This window comes from Vanacampus margaritifer, chromosome 15 (assembly GCF_051991255.1).
Source record: "Vanacampus margaritifer isolate UIUO_Vmar chromosome 15, RoL_Vmar_1.0, whole genome shotgun sequence".
NCBI classification, from domain to species: domain Eukaryota; kingdom Metazoa; phylum Chordata; class Actinopteri; order Syngnathiformes; family Syngnathidae; genus Vanacampus; species Vanacampus margaritifer.
In genome coordinates, this window is record NC_135446.1 from 17,695,653 (window position 1) to 17,712,044 (window position 16,392).

The 16,392-nt window shown below is 43.2% G+C and overlaps 1 protein-coding gene across 7 annotated transcripts in view; it reads left to right on the forward strand.

Moving 5' to 3' along the window:
* The window catches only part of naa40 (N-alpha-acetyltransferase 40, NatD catalytic subunit), a 177,689-nt gene extending 161,428 nt beyond the window's left edge, over positions 1-16,261 (forward strand). For 3 of the 7 annotated variants that reach the window (XM_077544498.1, XM_077544500.1, XM_077544499.1), the window contains 14 exons: positions 6,781-7,024; positions 7,099-7,274; positions 7,894-8,146; positions 8,220-8,317; positions 8,895-9,009; positions 9,190-9,296; positions 9,378-9,595; positions 10,587-10,796; positions 10,907-10,973; positions 11,139-11,321; positions 11,401-11,538; positions 11,644-11,774; positions 11,844-11,924; positions 14,120-14,173. In XM_077544498.1, the coding sequence (XP_077400624.1) occupies positions 6,781-7,024; positions 7,099-7,274; positions 7,894-8,146; positions 8,220-8,317; positions 8,895-9,009; positions 9,190-9,296; positions 9,378-9,595; positions 10,587-10,796; positions 10,907-10,973; positions 11,139-11,321; positions 11,401-11,538; positions 11,644-11,652 (1,818 nt within the window). In that variant the 3' untranslated portion in view covers positions 11,653-11,774; positions 11,844-11,924; positions 14,120-14,173. The other 4 variants (XM_077544501.1, XM_077544503.1, XM_077544504.1 and 1 more) reach the window with 4 other exon arrangements.
* The last annotated feature ends 131 nt before the right edge of the window (positions 16,262-16,392 follow it).

Here is a 16,392-nt window from a genome sequence, read left to right on the forward strand (position 1 = left end):
AATGAGTCAAAACAAGAACTGAGTCGGCGAGCTGGCGAACTCCGTAACAGGGTTAACTTTCACTAAGGACGCTGGGGTGACGACCGGGGCCTTTCCCCGCTGGGCCTGGGGTTCGGGGGTGCCGCCCGTCCCCCTGGGGTTGGTGAAGGACTCTGGTTGGTGGCCTGGTGGATGGTGTCTGGTCGGTGCTGGATTTCATTTTCCTTTCCTTTCTTTGGTCCTTCCTCTGGTCTCCTGGCAGCCTCACGACTCTGGCTGGAAGTGTTCGGCTTAGGTGAACGGTATGGGATTTTTTTAATAGGTTTTAGGTGAACTAATGAATACACGCACGTATATACACATAATCACCCACATACAAAAAAAAAAAAGAGAGAGCAATGATGATGACATGTCAAATCGGTAAAATTACCGAATGAACAATACTGAGCTCTCCAGAAAAAAAATGAGTCAAAACAAAGTGCGAAGACGTTTTAACATTTTCTAAAAAAAAAAATAAAAATAAAAATAAAAATTTTAAATCTATTAGAAGATGTATCACAAGTAATAATGATTCATTTCCTGTGGTAGTGCTCGTGTATATAACCTGTAATTTAATTTCCCTGGTCATATAGGGCTGATAACGATATCAGATTTATTATACATCAATTTTTTGGTCTCATAGGATACCTTTACTTTTCGGTTATAGTTTGGCAAATTCATGTGTGATTATTTTTCTCCCTTTTTGTAAAATAATCAAAAACATAAAATAAATTCATCTGTATTTACTTATAGGTTAGCGATCACTACCACACCAGTGTCTACCGAAATTCAAACACTTCTTCCTCAGGTCATTGAATCGGTGGAGGCTGATGTCTGTGGATCTCACTCTGCTTCGTCTGTCCTTCCTTCCTTTCCTTAGTCTTTCCTTTGGTCTCTCGAGGTCTCCCTAATTTGTTGGAATTGAGATGTTTCTGGGGTTGGTCAAAGACGGTGGGTGATGTCTGGTCGGTGCTGGATGTCACTTTCCTTTCCTTTCTTTGATCCTTCCTCGGGTCTCCTGACAACCTCACGACTCTAGCTGGATTCTGAAGTATTCGGTTTAGGTGAACGGTGTGGGATTTTTAATAGGTTTCACACACATACAAAAAAAAGAAAAAGAAAAAAAAGAGAGCAATGATGATGACACCGAACAAACAATACTGAGCTTTCTCTAAAAAAAAAAAGAAGGAACAAAAGAAAGGGGAAAAAAAGGGTTAGCAATCACTAGTTCCACTTTTCATGTTTCATGAAACATTATGTAAACACCTGAAACCACAAGCACTGAACTTATCTAGAGGTTTTTTTTTTTCGCTTTTGCAAAATTCTTTGTTCAGCCTCCTCCCCTCAGAGGTCAAAATATTAGAAACAGCTGAGTACGATGATTGACGCGCTTCAACTTGGATCATCAGAAAGCTCTCCAGTGCGTGCATGCGTCGTCTATTCTGAGTGAGTGGAAGTCTGTCACTCGCCTTCTTCTTTCTCTTTCGCTTCTCCGGTCCCTCACGGGCAATTAGATTTGACAAAGTGGAGCGACATTTTAATGCGAGCAGATATCTTTTCCTCCCCCTCGGCTGGCTCGTGTTTACTTTTTACTAGCTGGCTTTAATGTAGTCGTCGCAGGCTGTGCGATTTGTGACTTTGACAAAAGTTTGCCAGCTTTAAGGGCATATACATTCTTACCTCTCTGCACTTTCCACCCGATGACTCACTGGCGCTTTAAATCACCTTGGAGGAATTTGCCCTCCGGCGACCAATCCGCCACTCTGCGGCACCGCCACCCACTTTGACTTCCCTACAGAATGAATGTGCTGTGCGTCCTCTAATGAGCTTTCAGGGTTCATTTGAAATGTATTTATTTTAGTGCTATTGTACATCCATAAAGAAGGGAGGTCAAGCAGTCATTTACTTTATTACTGGTACACAATGCTTAGTGACTTTTTTTCTTCTTTTTTTATCTTGCACTTGACAAATACTCCATGTACTTATTAACTCATTCACTGCCATTGACGGCTATAGACGTCAAAAATTCATGAGAACTATTTCTATTAGTTTAACATTTTTTTCCCACTTTTGTTAACAAGAGTATGAAAACCTAGAATGTTTTTTTTTTAAAATCCATTTAGAGCAGATATAAAATTTGTGATTAATCGCGAGTGATGTCATGCGATTAATTACAATTACAAATTTTAATCGCCTGTCGCTTCTAATTTTTAATAATCTTTTTTTTTTTTTTTTGGAATTTATGGCAGTGAATGAGTCAAAAAAAAAACTAATAAAAACTAAGCTAACATTGACAAAATGCTCTGAAAATGTATCTCAACTAACTGAATTTAGATAAACAGATTCACTATAATGAAAAATCTAAAGCTATTAGAACTGGAGGAAATCAAAGCTAAATTTCAATTAAAAGAAAACAGAATTGATGGTGTTTGGTCCTAGTGGCCCTTGTACATTCCAGCCTGTTGACATGAACCCCCCACCCCCCCCCCCCTTTTTTTTAATTTTGGAGTCAGCCAGTCATCCCTCAAGCATCTCCACTTGGTCCAAAATTCTACGGCTCACCTCCTAATTGGTGCTCGTACAAGGTCTTCACTGGCTCCCACTTTTGAATTCTTAAAAGTTCTCCCTCCACATGACCAATTTGGGCTCCCTTACGCACATTTTAAAACTCGTCTTCAAACATATTTTTTATTCTTTGGATTTCAACTCAGCATGAGACTCTGCATGTTAGTCTTTTACTGTTTTTATGTTCATTTATTCTTTTACCTGTCTTTTTTTTTTTATAAGTCAGATTTTTACTTTATGTACAGCATTTTGTACACCCCAGTGGTTTTTAAAGTGCTCTATAAATCAAGTTGAGTTCACTGTGGATGGTTCAAAACATAACATGCTTTTTTTTTTTTTTTTTACGAGAGGCTTTTATTATCTGGATAAAATAATTACAGCTCGGAGTGAATATAAAACGGATAAAGAATAGTGAAGCAGAAAGAACAGACGGCCCTTCCTTGCCGTGGTTCTGGACTTTACACCCTGTCAAGCATTTTCTTCCTCGAGGTATGTTAACGCCATCTTTCTTTGTTTTGTCTCTTCTTAATGGCTCATTTGGGCCTGACAAATTGCGCTAATATGAGAGCGTTGGATTGATTGGGCTTATTCTGATGAATCCTTCAGCGAGCGTATTGACCCGGTGTGTGTGGCTGCTCATCAGCGTGATGATTTATCTTCCCAGCAGAGGCCCGGCTGACTGGCAGTCACTACGCTTTGTTGCCTCTCAGACACGCCTCAGTGTAACTGGGGAAATGTCACAGCTTTACATCCAGCGAGTCCATTTGGACGCGTTTGTTTAGCGCTTGTTGTTTTTTTTTTTGTTTTTTTTTTTTGCTTTGATCCATTGCCGCTCTTCCATGTCCTCCTTCCGTCTTCGCCTGAGATTTCACAGCTGGAATGCGATTGTGCATCAAAATCTGTACAATGAATATTAATTAGGATAAATTGAGAGAAAACAATTTCAGTAAGTAAGCTTTATTTGTGTAGCACTTTTCACAGACACAAAGCAGAAGTTGCATGTGAATAAATGGAATTGAAATGGAATTAAATGGATTTGTTTACTCATCAGAGAACGCTTATGTTTTTGCCCCCTTGTGACTTCACATTTGTGGGCATGCAAAGAAAGGTGAAAATTCGCAAGGCTGCGTCCTCCGAAGGCTGAATTTGTCGGCTGCATGACGTCACTCCTGGCGCGACTCCACAACACGCACAGACTGACACTTTTTTTGTGTGCTTTCAAACTCCCGACATCCAATTCAAACTGAGCACACAAGGTGCTAACCCTCCTCAATGTCATTCAGAACCCTTCAATTCCCTTACAATAAATCAAAAACAAAGGTCGACATTTAATAAATCTACATCTGTGAATAAACTGTTTTGCCATTATTATCAAAGTATGGATCACCTCCCCTTTTCTGTCTTGTACTACAATCCCAAACTTAATATTCTTGAAATCCAGTGTTAGTAAATCAGTGTCTTCCGAAATCCCACAAACTAACACATGAATAGAGTGTCGGTCAATGCGCTACCGACAAGCAGCATTGACAATCCATTCATGTCGAGTCGCGCCGGGAGTGACGTCATGCAGCCGACAAATTCGGCCTTCGGAGGACCCAGCCTTGTGAATTTGGACACAAGCTATATGTTTTCACCAGTCGGGCCTCGATCCCTCCTCCCATTCCCAAACTTCCAGCGCCATCAAGTGGGCAGTCCTCAAATTGCAGCGTGGACCATTTAAAAACAAAATGATGAGCTCTGAGAGCACTTAATTCCTTCCGGCTTTTTCAATTCATTTATTAATCAATAACAGGAATGTTCGCAAGCACCCGCCGCCACTTCATGTTCTTTCTCACCAACCACTCCAAAGATTTAAGTGCAACGGCGTACTGGTAATGGAGCAGATAAATCTTTTTTTGTTCTCCTTTTTTTTCATACACATGTAAGAACGATGAATTCATAGCCTTGAATAAAAACAAGTGAATGGAGGATGAATAATCCAACCACATGATGATACCCTGTAGGCTTAATATTGTATATTTATACAGATAATATTGCTAGGGTTTTTATTTCTTTGGCAAGTTACAGTTTAGAATTAATCCGTAGTGTTCGTAAAATGTAATGCACACATACATTTCTCCAATGAACTGGCAGCTAAGTAAGTATTGAACTGTTGGACTGAACTTTAATTTTGTATTATTTATGTATTTATTGTAATTTTTTTCAGTACGTCAATGCGACAACTGTGTGAAGTAAATAGTGCGTGCAGTGGCCAGGTTGAATGTAGGCTAATTAATATTAGCCCTGCATGCGCCCAGTCTGTCAAGGCGCTCTCTGTGACCCCTGCACGATCTGTGACGCGCATGCGCGGAAGATCGGCCATCGTGGATCGCTAACTACGGCAACCACACTAAAACAAAATACCTTTATATGCCTGCGTGATAGTGCGCGTATAATGGAGAAAAAATAACTAGTTTGTTGATAAGTTTTAAAGTAACTTGAAGTAAATTTTAATCTGATACGTTTTAAAGATGAATATTTTACTTTTGACCCCATTAAATGTGTAGTGAGTCTACATTGTTGTGCTTTACAGCAAGTCTACTGTGTGTGTCTGTGTGAGTTTTAAATGACCCCCACCCCTCACCCTACTCAACCCCTATTTGTAACCCTTTTGTAAAAGATGACGTTGTTGTTTCCGGAGGCTGGGTAAAAAGCGGGCAACAAATAGTTTCAAGTTGATGCTTTCTGGCGTCTTCCTGTCAAATTAACCAGACACGGCAACACAGGATTTGAGCACGTCTCTCTTTTATTGAACTCCGTCTCTTCTCGAACGAGGCTCGCTCGATTACACCTCTTTCTTCTCTGCGCTCATGTCATGCGCAGTACACAAAACACTAAAGCATGTAAAACTAAAATAAATACAAAACCAAAAGTAATAATTCACAAAACAAATATAAGTCAATTGCAAGTAAATAAAAAACACACAAACATTTGAAAACAACATGTTACATTATAATAATGGCCTCACATTGTTCTAAAGAAAATAAAAATACACCGTACCCACTCTCACAGCAAACTATAATTACAGTGTGTGTCAAAATCGTTTCTATTTGTACAAGATATACTTGGGTACAGAACTGCTTTGATTGAAATACAATTAAAATAAATAAATAAATAAAAGCAAACGTGCACCTGTCCAAGATGGCCGATCTTCTGTAGCCACTTTTGTAAGAAGCCTCGGTCGTGACATTCATTGTTTGGACAGAGCACTAAAAGGAAGAACATTTTAACGGTAAGTTTGTTGAAGTCAGAGAATCTTTAGTAGTGTATATAGCTGTCTGTTTTCTTGATGCGTGGATCGGTGTATTTGCAAGGAACTGGCGACGCTAATATTAGCTCAACAGGTGCATGCAATATAATATAATATGACGTAATATAGTCTAGCCTGGATAATGTCCTAAGTTACATTTCTTGTTGTGTTGACTACTTTGGAGAAACGTTTGATTGAGAACCAAGCATTATTTTTGCCAACTTTTTTTTTTGCTAAAGTGTTAGCCTGAATAGTTAATAGAATGCAAATGGTTTCAACGCGTATAAAACTAATGATGAAATGTAATAATAATAAAAAAAACTAAGCTGATGTAATAATTAAAAAAAACTAAGCTAACATGTTTCAGTTATGGAAGAGTGTGCTATCTCTGCAAATAATTTAATAGCAAAACGCAAGGCCACATTCCGAGCCTGGAAATTATTCAGGGTTTTGACAAGACTGACATCGGTCCAAATAACATTGTAAGATGAAAACACCATGAAGAGCAATTCGCCAATACTTCTGTTCTACCACGAACCGTTTGAAGGATGACTAACTCTAAAAAAAAAAAAAAAAAGAGCTGAAAAACAGAAGTATGAAACCCTCGCCAAGTTGATCAAACAAGCACTGTACCATTGACAAATAAAGAAAACTTGGTAAGACATCACTAACACCGCCATTATTTCATGCGAGTGGAAGTTTGACAGATGTTCGATATTCGCAACACATGCAGTTCTTACATACTTGTGCTCCGCATCATAGCTACATTAGCGACTATATCACTTTTGTAGTAGGTCTAGGAACATTTCAGAAACTATCTGTCAAGATACGGCGGCTGCATTTGTTGTCACTTCAACTACAGTAGTACCAAGGGTTTTTTTTGTTTGTTTTTTTTTGCTCTCCCACAGATGTCAGCAGACAAGCTGAACAAGGAACAGATCTTCACTCGGCTCAAGAAGGACGTGCGCTCTTTGCTCATTTCATCGAAAGATGGCTTGACCCCCAACCAGCTGATGCGGGACTACAGCAACATGCTTGGACATCCCATGCCGCTGCAACTCTTCGGCTTCGGGAATGTTCTGGCCATGGCCCCGGCGATGCCAGACGTGTTTTCAGTGACCCGCGACATCAATGGCTATCCAGTCCTTAAAGGTAGTTGACTGTCGATCGCGGGATACTTATGGAGTCTTTAGTCCTAGACGAGTGTATGCCTGTGCCTTTCGCAGCTGTGGGTGACAATTCCACCAAACATATTGAGCAGCTGGTGGCAATGCAGAAAAAGACAAAGAAAAAGAGCACTGACTATTCCCACCAGTATCAACCAGCGCCCATCCCGTACCGTCCAAAAGTTTTTCTTCCCCTTGAGACTTTAAGGGCACAGCTGCATTTCCTCCTTTGTCAGGTAATATATAGCCTGGTGGCGGTGGTTTTTATTTTATAAATATGTATTTTAGTCACTGTTAATTAAATCTATAAAATCTACTGCAGTGGTTCTTAACCTTGTAGGAGGTGTTGAAGTTGTGCTGGACTAGAATTGCTCAATTTAGCAGTGCAAATCACGCAGTTAGGACGCTGACTCCCATCACTCAACTCAATTTTATATTTATAGAGCACTTTAAAACAACCACCTGTTTTCTTAAGATGATACGATGAAACAGAAGAAGCCCCAGAATTGAACCCTGTGGAACACCATACGTTCCCTTATACGTGTGAATTCATATTGCACATATTCGTCGGACCACCTTCTTTTTTTGCCGACAAAGTTAGCACGAAGGGTTTATAATTATAAAGAAATCACACGACGTGCCATCACAACAGTCAAAAGTCGACTACTGAGCGCACCAAATTCCTGCAGCACAGATAGGACAAGCAATGTAGCGTGATCGCCTACAGCCAGACTGACTCACTGAATGAACCTCTGGGGTTCGATCGAACCCAGGTTAAGAACCACTGGTCTACTGCATATGATCGTCTTAGTGTATAACTTCAGTTCTGTGCTATTAAAATGGTGACTGTTCCAGGGACCTTTCAAGTTATATGACTTGCATTCCTGCTACCTGCGATGCTTTCGCCGCCCGCTGAACCCCCACAACTTCGGTTTCAACACAATCAGAGAAATGCTAGATGCTGCGGCAGATCTGGTCTACGTCCAGCCCACCAACCTGGGCTTAATTCTTAACCTGAGAGGCAATGAAAGCATGGTGCCCAATAGGGGGAATAAAATGCCACCGAGAATGCCGCATAGCAGAATTGAGAAGCAAGGAAAAACATCAGGTGTGTTTTCTTCTTAGGAATGTAGTTATATATTTATGATTGCTCAATTTGACTCCTCTCACTGTACTTGAAGCCACCTCGATCCATTCTCACCATGAGCCAGCGGCCACGGCGGCGGCAGAGGAGGAACGAGAAGTGGATCCAGACTTGGATCAAAAACTGCTGCTGGAGGTCTGTGCTTAACTCATTTGCTCCTAAACACGTAAAAATACGTTTTAGTTTTGAGTGTCCCAAAGACGTTTTTACATGTTTTTAAATGTTTTTTTTTTTATGCTAGAGCATACAGAAGGCTTTGATGCAGCCTCTGAACTGCAGAGAACGGGTGAAGCAATGGTAGTGATTAAAAAAACGCCCAGCAAATGGCAGCAGAGTATAAGAGATCAACCAGGGCCAAGTTGCAAAAAGCTCTTTCCCCCACTCTTTTAAACAGATTTGTGAATAATGATGAAACTTAATTGCTGCAAAACGGAAACAGATAGAAATATACTTTTTTTTCCTGATGAAAGCAGAGACTCTAATCTTTCTTTTGGTAGTTTTTTTTTATAGCAATAGAACACAATATTCTGTGGGCCTTTCAAAATCAGTCAAAATCCAGTAAAACGGCCGGGAGCGAAGGGAGTTGCTTCAGTGAAAATGGCTTGGAGTGAATGAGTTAAAAAGCAAGCAACGCAGAGGGATTCTTTTTATTTGCTTTTCTTTTTTGGGGGGGTACTCTGCTTTGACAATTATGAATTATGTTGCTTGTCAGAGGTCTTCAGGCAAAGACGTGCCACTGATCGAGAATAATCACTTACCCATACAACCAGCAGAGGACGCCAAAGGACACGGTATGGTTCTCATGGCCTCTGGCGGCACTGGGAGAGGTACAGTATGTGCTTGTAACTGTCATAAATGTCTATCATATCAATTTGCACTGGGATCTGTTAGCACTCAGATCATTTTTTTCAATTTGGTTTGAGGAAAAGCGCCGATATTGATGTCTGGCTCAATTTGTGCTACTATATGCAATGCCGGAAAGAACCCTGACCTGTCTCTCTCTCTAGTCGATTCAAGCCAAATGGGTATAATCAAAGAAGAGGATCCTAGTTCAATGGAGGTCCATCAAGATGAGACCTTAGACACCAGTGAGGATTCCCACACCAAAAAGGAGGTGGGGTCAATAACCGATTTTGTTTGTCGAGGCTGGCTGGAAGTGAATGATAACTTAACGTATTTCCCGTTTCCATGTCAGAACCCTGAAAAAAAGCCAGACGCCGAGGTTTGTCGTTACCGCGACCTCACCCTGGATGACGTCCGACCCAATCAGCGTCTCAAGCGGCCCACGCGGCACGACATTGGCAAGGTCATGCCCGTCCAGGTGGAGCATGTCGAGTCTCCGGGACATTTCTACATCAGCTCCTTTGAGAGCGACGAGTCGCGCGCGTTACTGGACCTGATGTTTGAGATGAGGTGAGCGGGGCCGTTCAACGAGGTTGGCGTGAATGCCGAAAGAGCATCAATAGATTCACGTGATTTTCTCTGAACGCACCCCCGATGGCAGGAATGTCGCGGCGTTAGTGGACTACAATGGCGAGGAGGGCTAAAACTAGCGTTCATCCGTCAACTCTCCGCCCAAGAGCATTTGCACTCATTGATGAAAAAGATATAATATACTAAGGGACTCTGCTATCTCTTTACCCATTGAGTGCTTTCAAATCTGATCATACAAAGGCTTTACAAGTTTGTACAATCCAGATTTATTTCCTTCTTCATGTGTGGTCAAAATACCATCAAAGTTGGCAGTTAGCAACTTAGCTTTTAACTTTTACCGTAAAAAAATCTTCTTTATGGTGTCATTAAACTTATTGTATACAATATATTATAATATTAGTTATTATAATTCAACTGTGTAATATCTATTAAACCGTAGCAGCACAGATGAACGAAACATCTTGTCAACATTTTGTGTGCGGTAGCAGTTAGCATCTGCTAATTTAGCCACCAAGTACAAAGTGCAACATTGGCTATGCTTCTTCTTCTTCTTTTGGTAGCCTGGAGCATGCTCAACCCTTTTTTTTCTGGTGCACAACAGCCGTCAATCAGTGTGGCGTTTGCTGTTTACTCAAAGTGGCAGACAAGTTTTCCATGCTGCCAAAATGGTGGCGCCGACGGCCATTTTGGGACACGTGACGTCAACGTCAGCATCTCTATTGGCTACGCGTTGGTTCTTCTTTTGCTAGCCTGTAGAATGCTTGGATCTTTTTTCCCGCCTCTTCTCGTTGTGGCAGCTGGTCCACAACAGCTGTCAATCGTTAAAATGAGGCGTTTGCCGTTTTCTACGCTGACAAAATGGCGGCGCCGACGGCCATTTTGGGACGCGTGACGTCAACGTCGGGATCTCTGATTTTACATATTTACCTCCAGAAATTGCATTCTCTTGTGGTCATCCCGTTTCCTCCAGACGATTTTACACCCGTCCCGATGTGTCAGCGCTCTACCGACTCCCGCCGCGATTCGTCCGACGGGGCCAAGCTTGTTGCTTGTCTACGGCGAGCTACTGGTTCTACCGAGTGGTGATAGAGCGGGTTGCCAGCGGCTCTCGGGTGGAGGTGTACTTTGTGGATTACGGCCAGACCTTCATGGTGCTCTCTGCCAAACTGAAGTTCCTCAAGTATGCTTACGTTGATACTTGAGGAAAAGCATTGATGGTCCATCTAGCCTATTAGATGTCAGGAAATAAGAATGGCAAATGAGCGAACTAACAATCTGTTCTTTTCACAGGATGTGTTTCTACAATCTCCCTGCGCAAGCTATCCCCGCCTCGCTGGTTGGAATTAGACCAGCAACTGTAAGCATGACGGCGTCCATTTTCTTTATCCTCATATCCACTTTTCACAGGCCACGTCACGTTCTACATAGACAAACATGTTACCAATAAACTTCCACTTAAATGATCAATTAAAAATCAACGTAAAGTATCGTGTTGCTCTGAGATTCACGGTTTCCGTTCCAGGGCACGTGGACCCCAGAGGCCACCGCTTGCTTCCAGAGCCTGTGCTCGGAACACGTCCTAAAGGGCGCCCTCAAATGTTACGCGGGAGACGTGCTGCAGCTCTACCTTTTCAACACGTGCACAAACATCCACGACGTCATGATCGGCCAGGGCCACGCCGTGGCCTGCTGGTCCTCAAGCAGGGTCAGTCGTCGATATTTGTGCTGAGGTTTGCGTTGACGTGTCTGCTGGCTAATCGTCACATGGCTTGTGTCTCACTCAGCTGTGCGTCAGGAACAGTCCAGTCAGTTTGTACCTGGGAGACGGCGCGGGTGAGCTGCAGGACGTAGAGGAGATGTTGGGCAAGATGCCGGGTTTGGAGCCGATCATGGAGGAGGGGCAGGACAGCTGTTACTTCCTGGTTTGATTGATTGATTGGTTAAAAACGCAACTGGCTAGCCTGCCAGTGAACCACACGCACGTAAAGTATATTTCAGCAGAAAACTAAAATATTCTTCTTGTCCAGGGCAACTAGTCAAGCTCAGTTAAGTTTTTTTCAAATGTTGATGTGAGAAGATTAGCAACCGACAACAAGATCATACGGCTCAACATTGGGATACCTTGAAAGTTTCTCAAAAATCCAGAACTTCTCCTAAGGTACACATGCACACACAGACATGATTATTATATAATCGTTTTGATGCAATGTTCTCCTTTGGTGTGCAGGTGTTCAGGCGCGAAGGTTTGGAAGCTTGTTTACTCCGTTTGGCGCCAGTTCGTTAAGCCCCCTCTTCGTCAATTGTTGGGGTATTTTGATTCTTATTTTGGTCCTTATTTTGGTTCTTAACTACACAGCAGTAACAAGAAATAGCTTTCTGTTGTTTTTTTGTTTGTTTGTGGGTTTTGTTTGTGTTTTACATATTTTTTAAATTGAAGCATTGTTTTCTTCATGTTTATATTGTGATATTAAAAGAAGGAAATATGTTTGTTCCATATGAGCATCCTGTTTGTGAAGAGGATACCGTACATGTATGGCCCCAGGGATGGGCAACTTTGGCCACTAACCACATTCTGAGTTGCCCCTTGACAAAAAAAAAAAAAGTTTTAAACCCTCCCCCATCCCTGCATTGTGAATGGTTTGATCAGCATAAAAGAATACAAAGACCCTTATTTACATTATTTAGCTTTGTTGATTTAATAAGGGGTCACAGAGCGGAAGTAAATGTCATGTCATATCATAGCTTTTTGTAAACTGCATGACAAATGCCAAGTTTTTTTTTTATTAATGAAATTACACAATTCAACAAACATTTTGGCATTAAACACAAATCAAAAAGAAATGTTAATGGCAAATGCCAAGTGATCACTTCCCAGACACAAACAAGGAACACAAATTCGCGCTAGTGCGTGGGACGTTCATGTTCCCGTAAATGAGACTATTTTATATTTACTCTTCTGGTACGTTACCATTCATGATTTAAACACCGTGTGAAAAGAAACCGGAGTGAAATTGAGTCATTGTGGTGTCAAAAGTGATCCAGCATTCGAAAATGAGCACATATTTATCCTGAAGTTGTTGCGTGAATTTCCCTTTGGCGGGTGTCTGAAGTCGGAGTTTTGAAGAAGCACGTGAACGCCTCGCGTTTAGACGGCGGGGAGAGCGACGTAAAAAAAAAAAGAAGAGCGAAAGCAAGATGGACCTGGAATAAATTCAATCCCGCGTTCTTGGTGCCCATCCGACAAAGGGAGAAATTACATTCTGATCATTTTAACTGAGCGCTGATTCTTATTTGCGAATAGCTACACCCTGTAAAGACAGTGACCGCGGGCCGGCCGGCACTGTAGTCAGTTAGCCTCGTTAGCACGGAACTCATTGTATTCCTCGGCGGCTACCTCGCTCGCTTGCACCCCGGCAGCGACAGTCAGGCGCACGGACACACAAAAAAAAACGAGCGTTACCCGGGGGCGGTGACGGAGCACACGACGCGGACGCGGCGAGATGGGGGTGAGTGGAACGAGCTGGCACTATCAGATTCAAAGGCTTGCGTTTGCTCGTGATGGCGTGAGAATGGGAAGAGAGAGAAAGATGAACTTGATGAGAGGGGGAGAGAGAGAGAGAGAGAGAGGAAGAAGGGTTCATGGTGGTAGCCTGCTTAGCATGTGGGCTAACATTAGCGCTGGCATGTTTGCTGTTTACACCACCGCGCGCCTCAAGGCTTTGAGGTTAGCAAAATCGCGTCGCCACCCCACCGCTGCTTCCAAATGCCAACTACTAATGCAAGTAAGCACTCCCGCCCGCACCACTGTTGTGCTTGGCGGTGGCGATAACATCCTCCACTTGCACTCTTTGCGTTAAACCCATCCACGTGTTCCCACGGATTCTGAGCTTATTACGTTCTGAGCCAAAGTGGTCTCCTCGGTGCATTCCCACCTCCTTTGCCCTCCCGGTTCATCTGGAGGACTAGTGCTTGTTTGTTTGCATACATAAACATGCACTACTTATGGGGCAGTTTAAAACGCTTCATGTACAAAATAAAGAACAAAAAAATATGTTTTGAGTATACGAAATTATCGTAACGTAAATGAATGTGCACATCTCTACACATGCTCATTTCAACGATAGTGCCAATGAAAAAGTCGGTTCGATTTTAAAGAACTTGATTAATCGTCACCAAAATGTGTGTGAACTTCTCTTCAACTGCTCCAGCATCTTTCTTTCCATTCCACCACTCTCAGGGAAACACCTGATTTTAATAAACTTCAAAATAATGGGATTATCATATGAATAATTCCATAGGTTGACGTAGAATGTCGATGGCACTTTCCTGACGTTAAGCATTTTAGACTGTCCCCCACTTACTTGAACTGAATTTCCCTAGGGAATAAAGTATCTGTCTCCAATCGCCATTAAGCTCAGTTGTGCTCGCCTCTCTCTCTCTCTCTCCCGGTCCATAAATTGTGAGAATAAAGATAATCGTGCTGTTTTGATGCTCCCTCGCTAGAGGAAATCCAGCCGAGCAAAGGAGAAGAAAGCGCGGCGTCTGGAGGAGAGGGCGGCCATGGACGCCGTCTGCGCCAAGGTGGAGGCTGCCAATAAGGTGACTTGATTGAGGAGCGGGGCCAAGTGTTGGAGGGCTTTGATGCAGTAATTAATTGCGCCCGTGGGAGTGGTTGGCGGCCGCTTTACACGCGCATCGCTTCCATCCAGTCGTGCCTATCAGCGGATGTTACTGATCACACACCTGTCATCATTCAGTCCATAACATTTTTACCATCTTTTCCCAGCTTGACGACCCGCTGGATTCCTTCCCAGCCTTCAAAAAGTACGACAGGAACGGGTCTGTATTTTTTTTTTTTCCTGTGTGTGTTTACCACTCCCATCACCACTTTTCTATGCGGTGCTGAACATTCGCATCCTCCTGTCCAGACTGAACCTGCAGATCGAGTGCAAGCGAGTGACGGCTCTCAACCCGCTGTCGGTGGAGTGGGCCTTCGAACTCACCCGAGCCAACATGCAGACACTGTAAGCATCTCATTTGGTTATTTTTTGTTGATAAAGCAGCCAAGTAAGAATTCGCTCCCGTGCCGCCAGCTACGAGCAAAGCGAGTGGGGCTGGAAAGAACGCGAGAAGAGGGATGAGATGAACGACGAGAGGGCGTGGTACCTGTTGGCTCGCGACGGAGACTCCGCCCCCGTGGCTTTCTCCCACTTCCGATTCGACGTGGAGTGCGGGGAGGAGGTGCTTTATTGGTAGGACGCCATTTGTTGTCCCGATGTCCGAGGAGCTACGCCGGATATAAACTTGTGAACATGCCGCAGCTACGAGGTGCAGCTGGAGAGCAGAGTGCGGCGGAAAGGGCTCGGCAAATTCCTCATCCAGATTTTACAGCTCATCGCTAACAGGTGAACAGTGGGGGAGGATATTTGTGCATTGATTCTGCTTGTATTTGATTGGTCTTCAAATGCAGTTTGGATGGCGGTATTTCAATTCATTTGAATGGGGATTAGAATTAGCCAGCGAAAGTTTGTTAATTGCACCGTTTGCTCTCTGCAGTACGCAGATGAAGAAAGTGATGCTGACAGTTTTTAAACATAACCACGGTGCATATCAGTTCTTCAGAGACGCTCTCCAGTGAGTACCACGCCGGAGATCGAGAGCATCGTTGCGCTCGTTTTGAATCCCCCTCCGCTTCCCCTCCCCACCCTCCGCAGGTTCGATATGGACGAGACCTCGCCGAGCATGTCCGGTTGCTGCGGCGACGATTGCTCGTACGAAATCCTGAGCCGGCGGACCAAACACGGCGAGGCCTCGGTGGGCCACAGCCACGGCGGCGGCCACTGCGGCGGATGCTGCCATTGATCGTTTGGTCTCGGAGGGCAGCGAGGGGCAAAGTGTATGCGGAAAAAAGGCTTGAGCTGCCTCCTTTCTTTGTTCCGGGCCACGGATGGCGGAGTTTTAGGTTCCACATCTCGATGTTACGGAGTGACGTTTGTGTTTTTATGCTGTAAAAGCGGCATGCAGTTTGAGCTTTGAGTTTGTTTCATCTTCTTCTCATCATCTCCTTCCTATCCATGATGACACGTGGCTCCGCGCTGAGCCTTCCTCTTCTCATTGTCACAGTATTGAAGGTTAGAACCAGCCCCCCCCGCCTCCTCTTTCCAGGTGAGCCCTCGCGAAACGTGATCTCTTCAAGTCGTTTCGGACTCATTGCACTGTAAATGCATATCCCGCCTTTTGTTTTGTTTAGCATGTGCTCCTTGTCGGTTTGACAGATGGAGCGAGCCTTCTATCATTAAGTTTTAAGTCTTAAGTATGACAAGTGTGCCACAGTAACGCTGCTTTTGGAACGTTGCAGCAGCTCTATAGTAAACCATCATTAGGCTGACGGAGCAATTTCTTACATGGTCACCACTGGGAACTTGCGTCATGAGTGGACTCATTGCCAACATGCCTTTTCACCCCCTTTAAATCCCAGGCTTTAATTTTGAATGAGCTGGAAGTAGTTGGTAATGTCTACGAAGCCTACAGGGTACATGCATTTGGAGTGCTTGTGTTACTCCGTGTTAACAACAATCCATTTTTAAGTTCTTGTGAATAATTGTAGTTGCAATCAAATAAAGAGCCCTGGACATCTTCCTCTCATGCCTTGAAAATATACGTTGTTTTCTTTAAAATGTGATGCTTTGACCGCTGATTTGTCCTCTTGGCAGGTAAGTTGTCTTTAAAAAAAAATATATATATATATATATATATATATATATATATATATATAT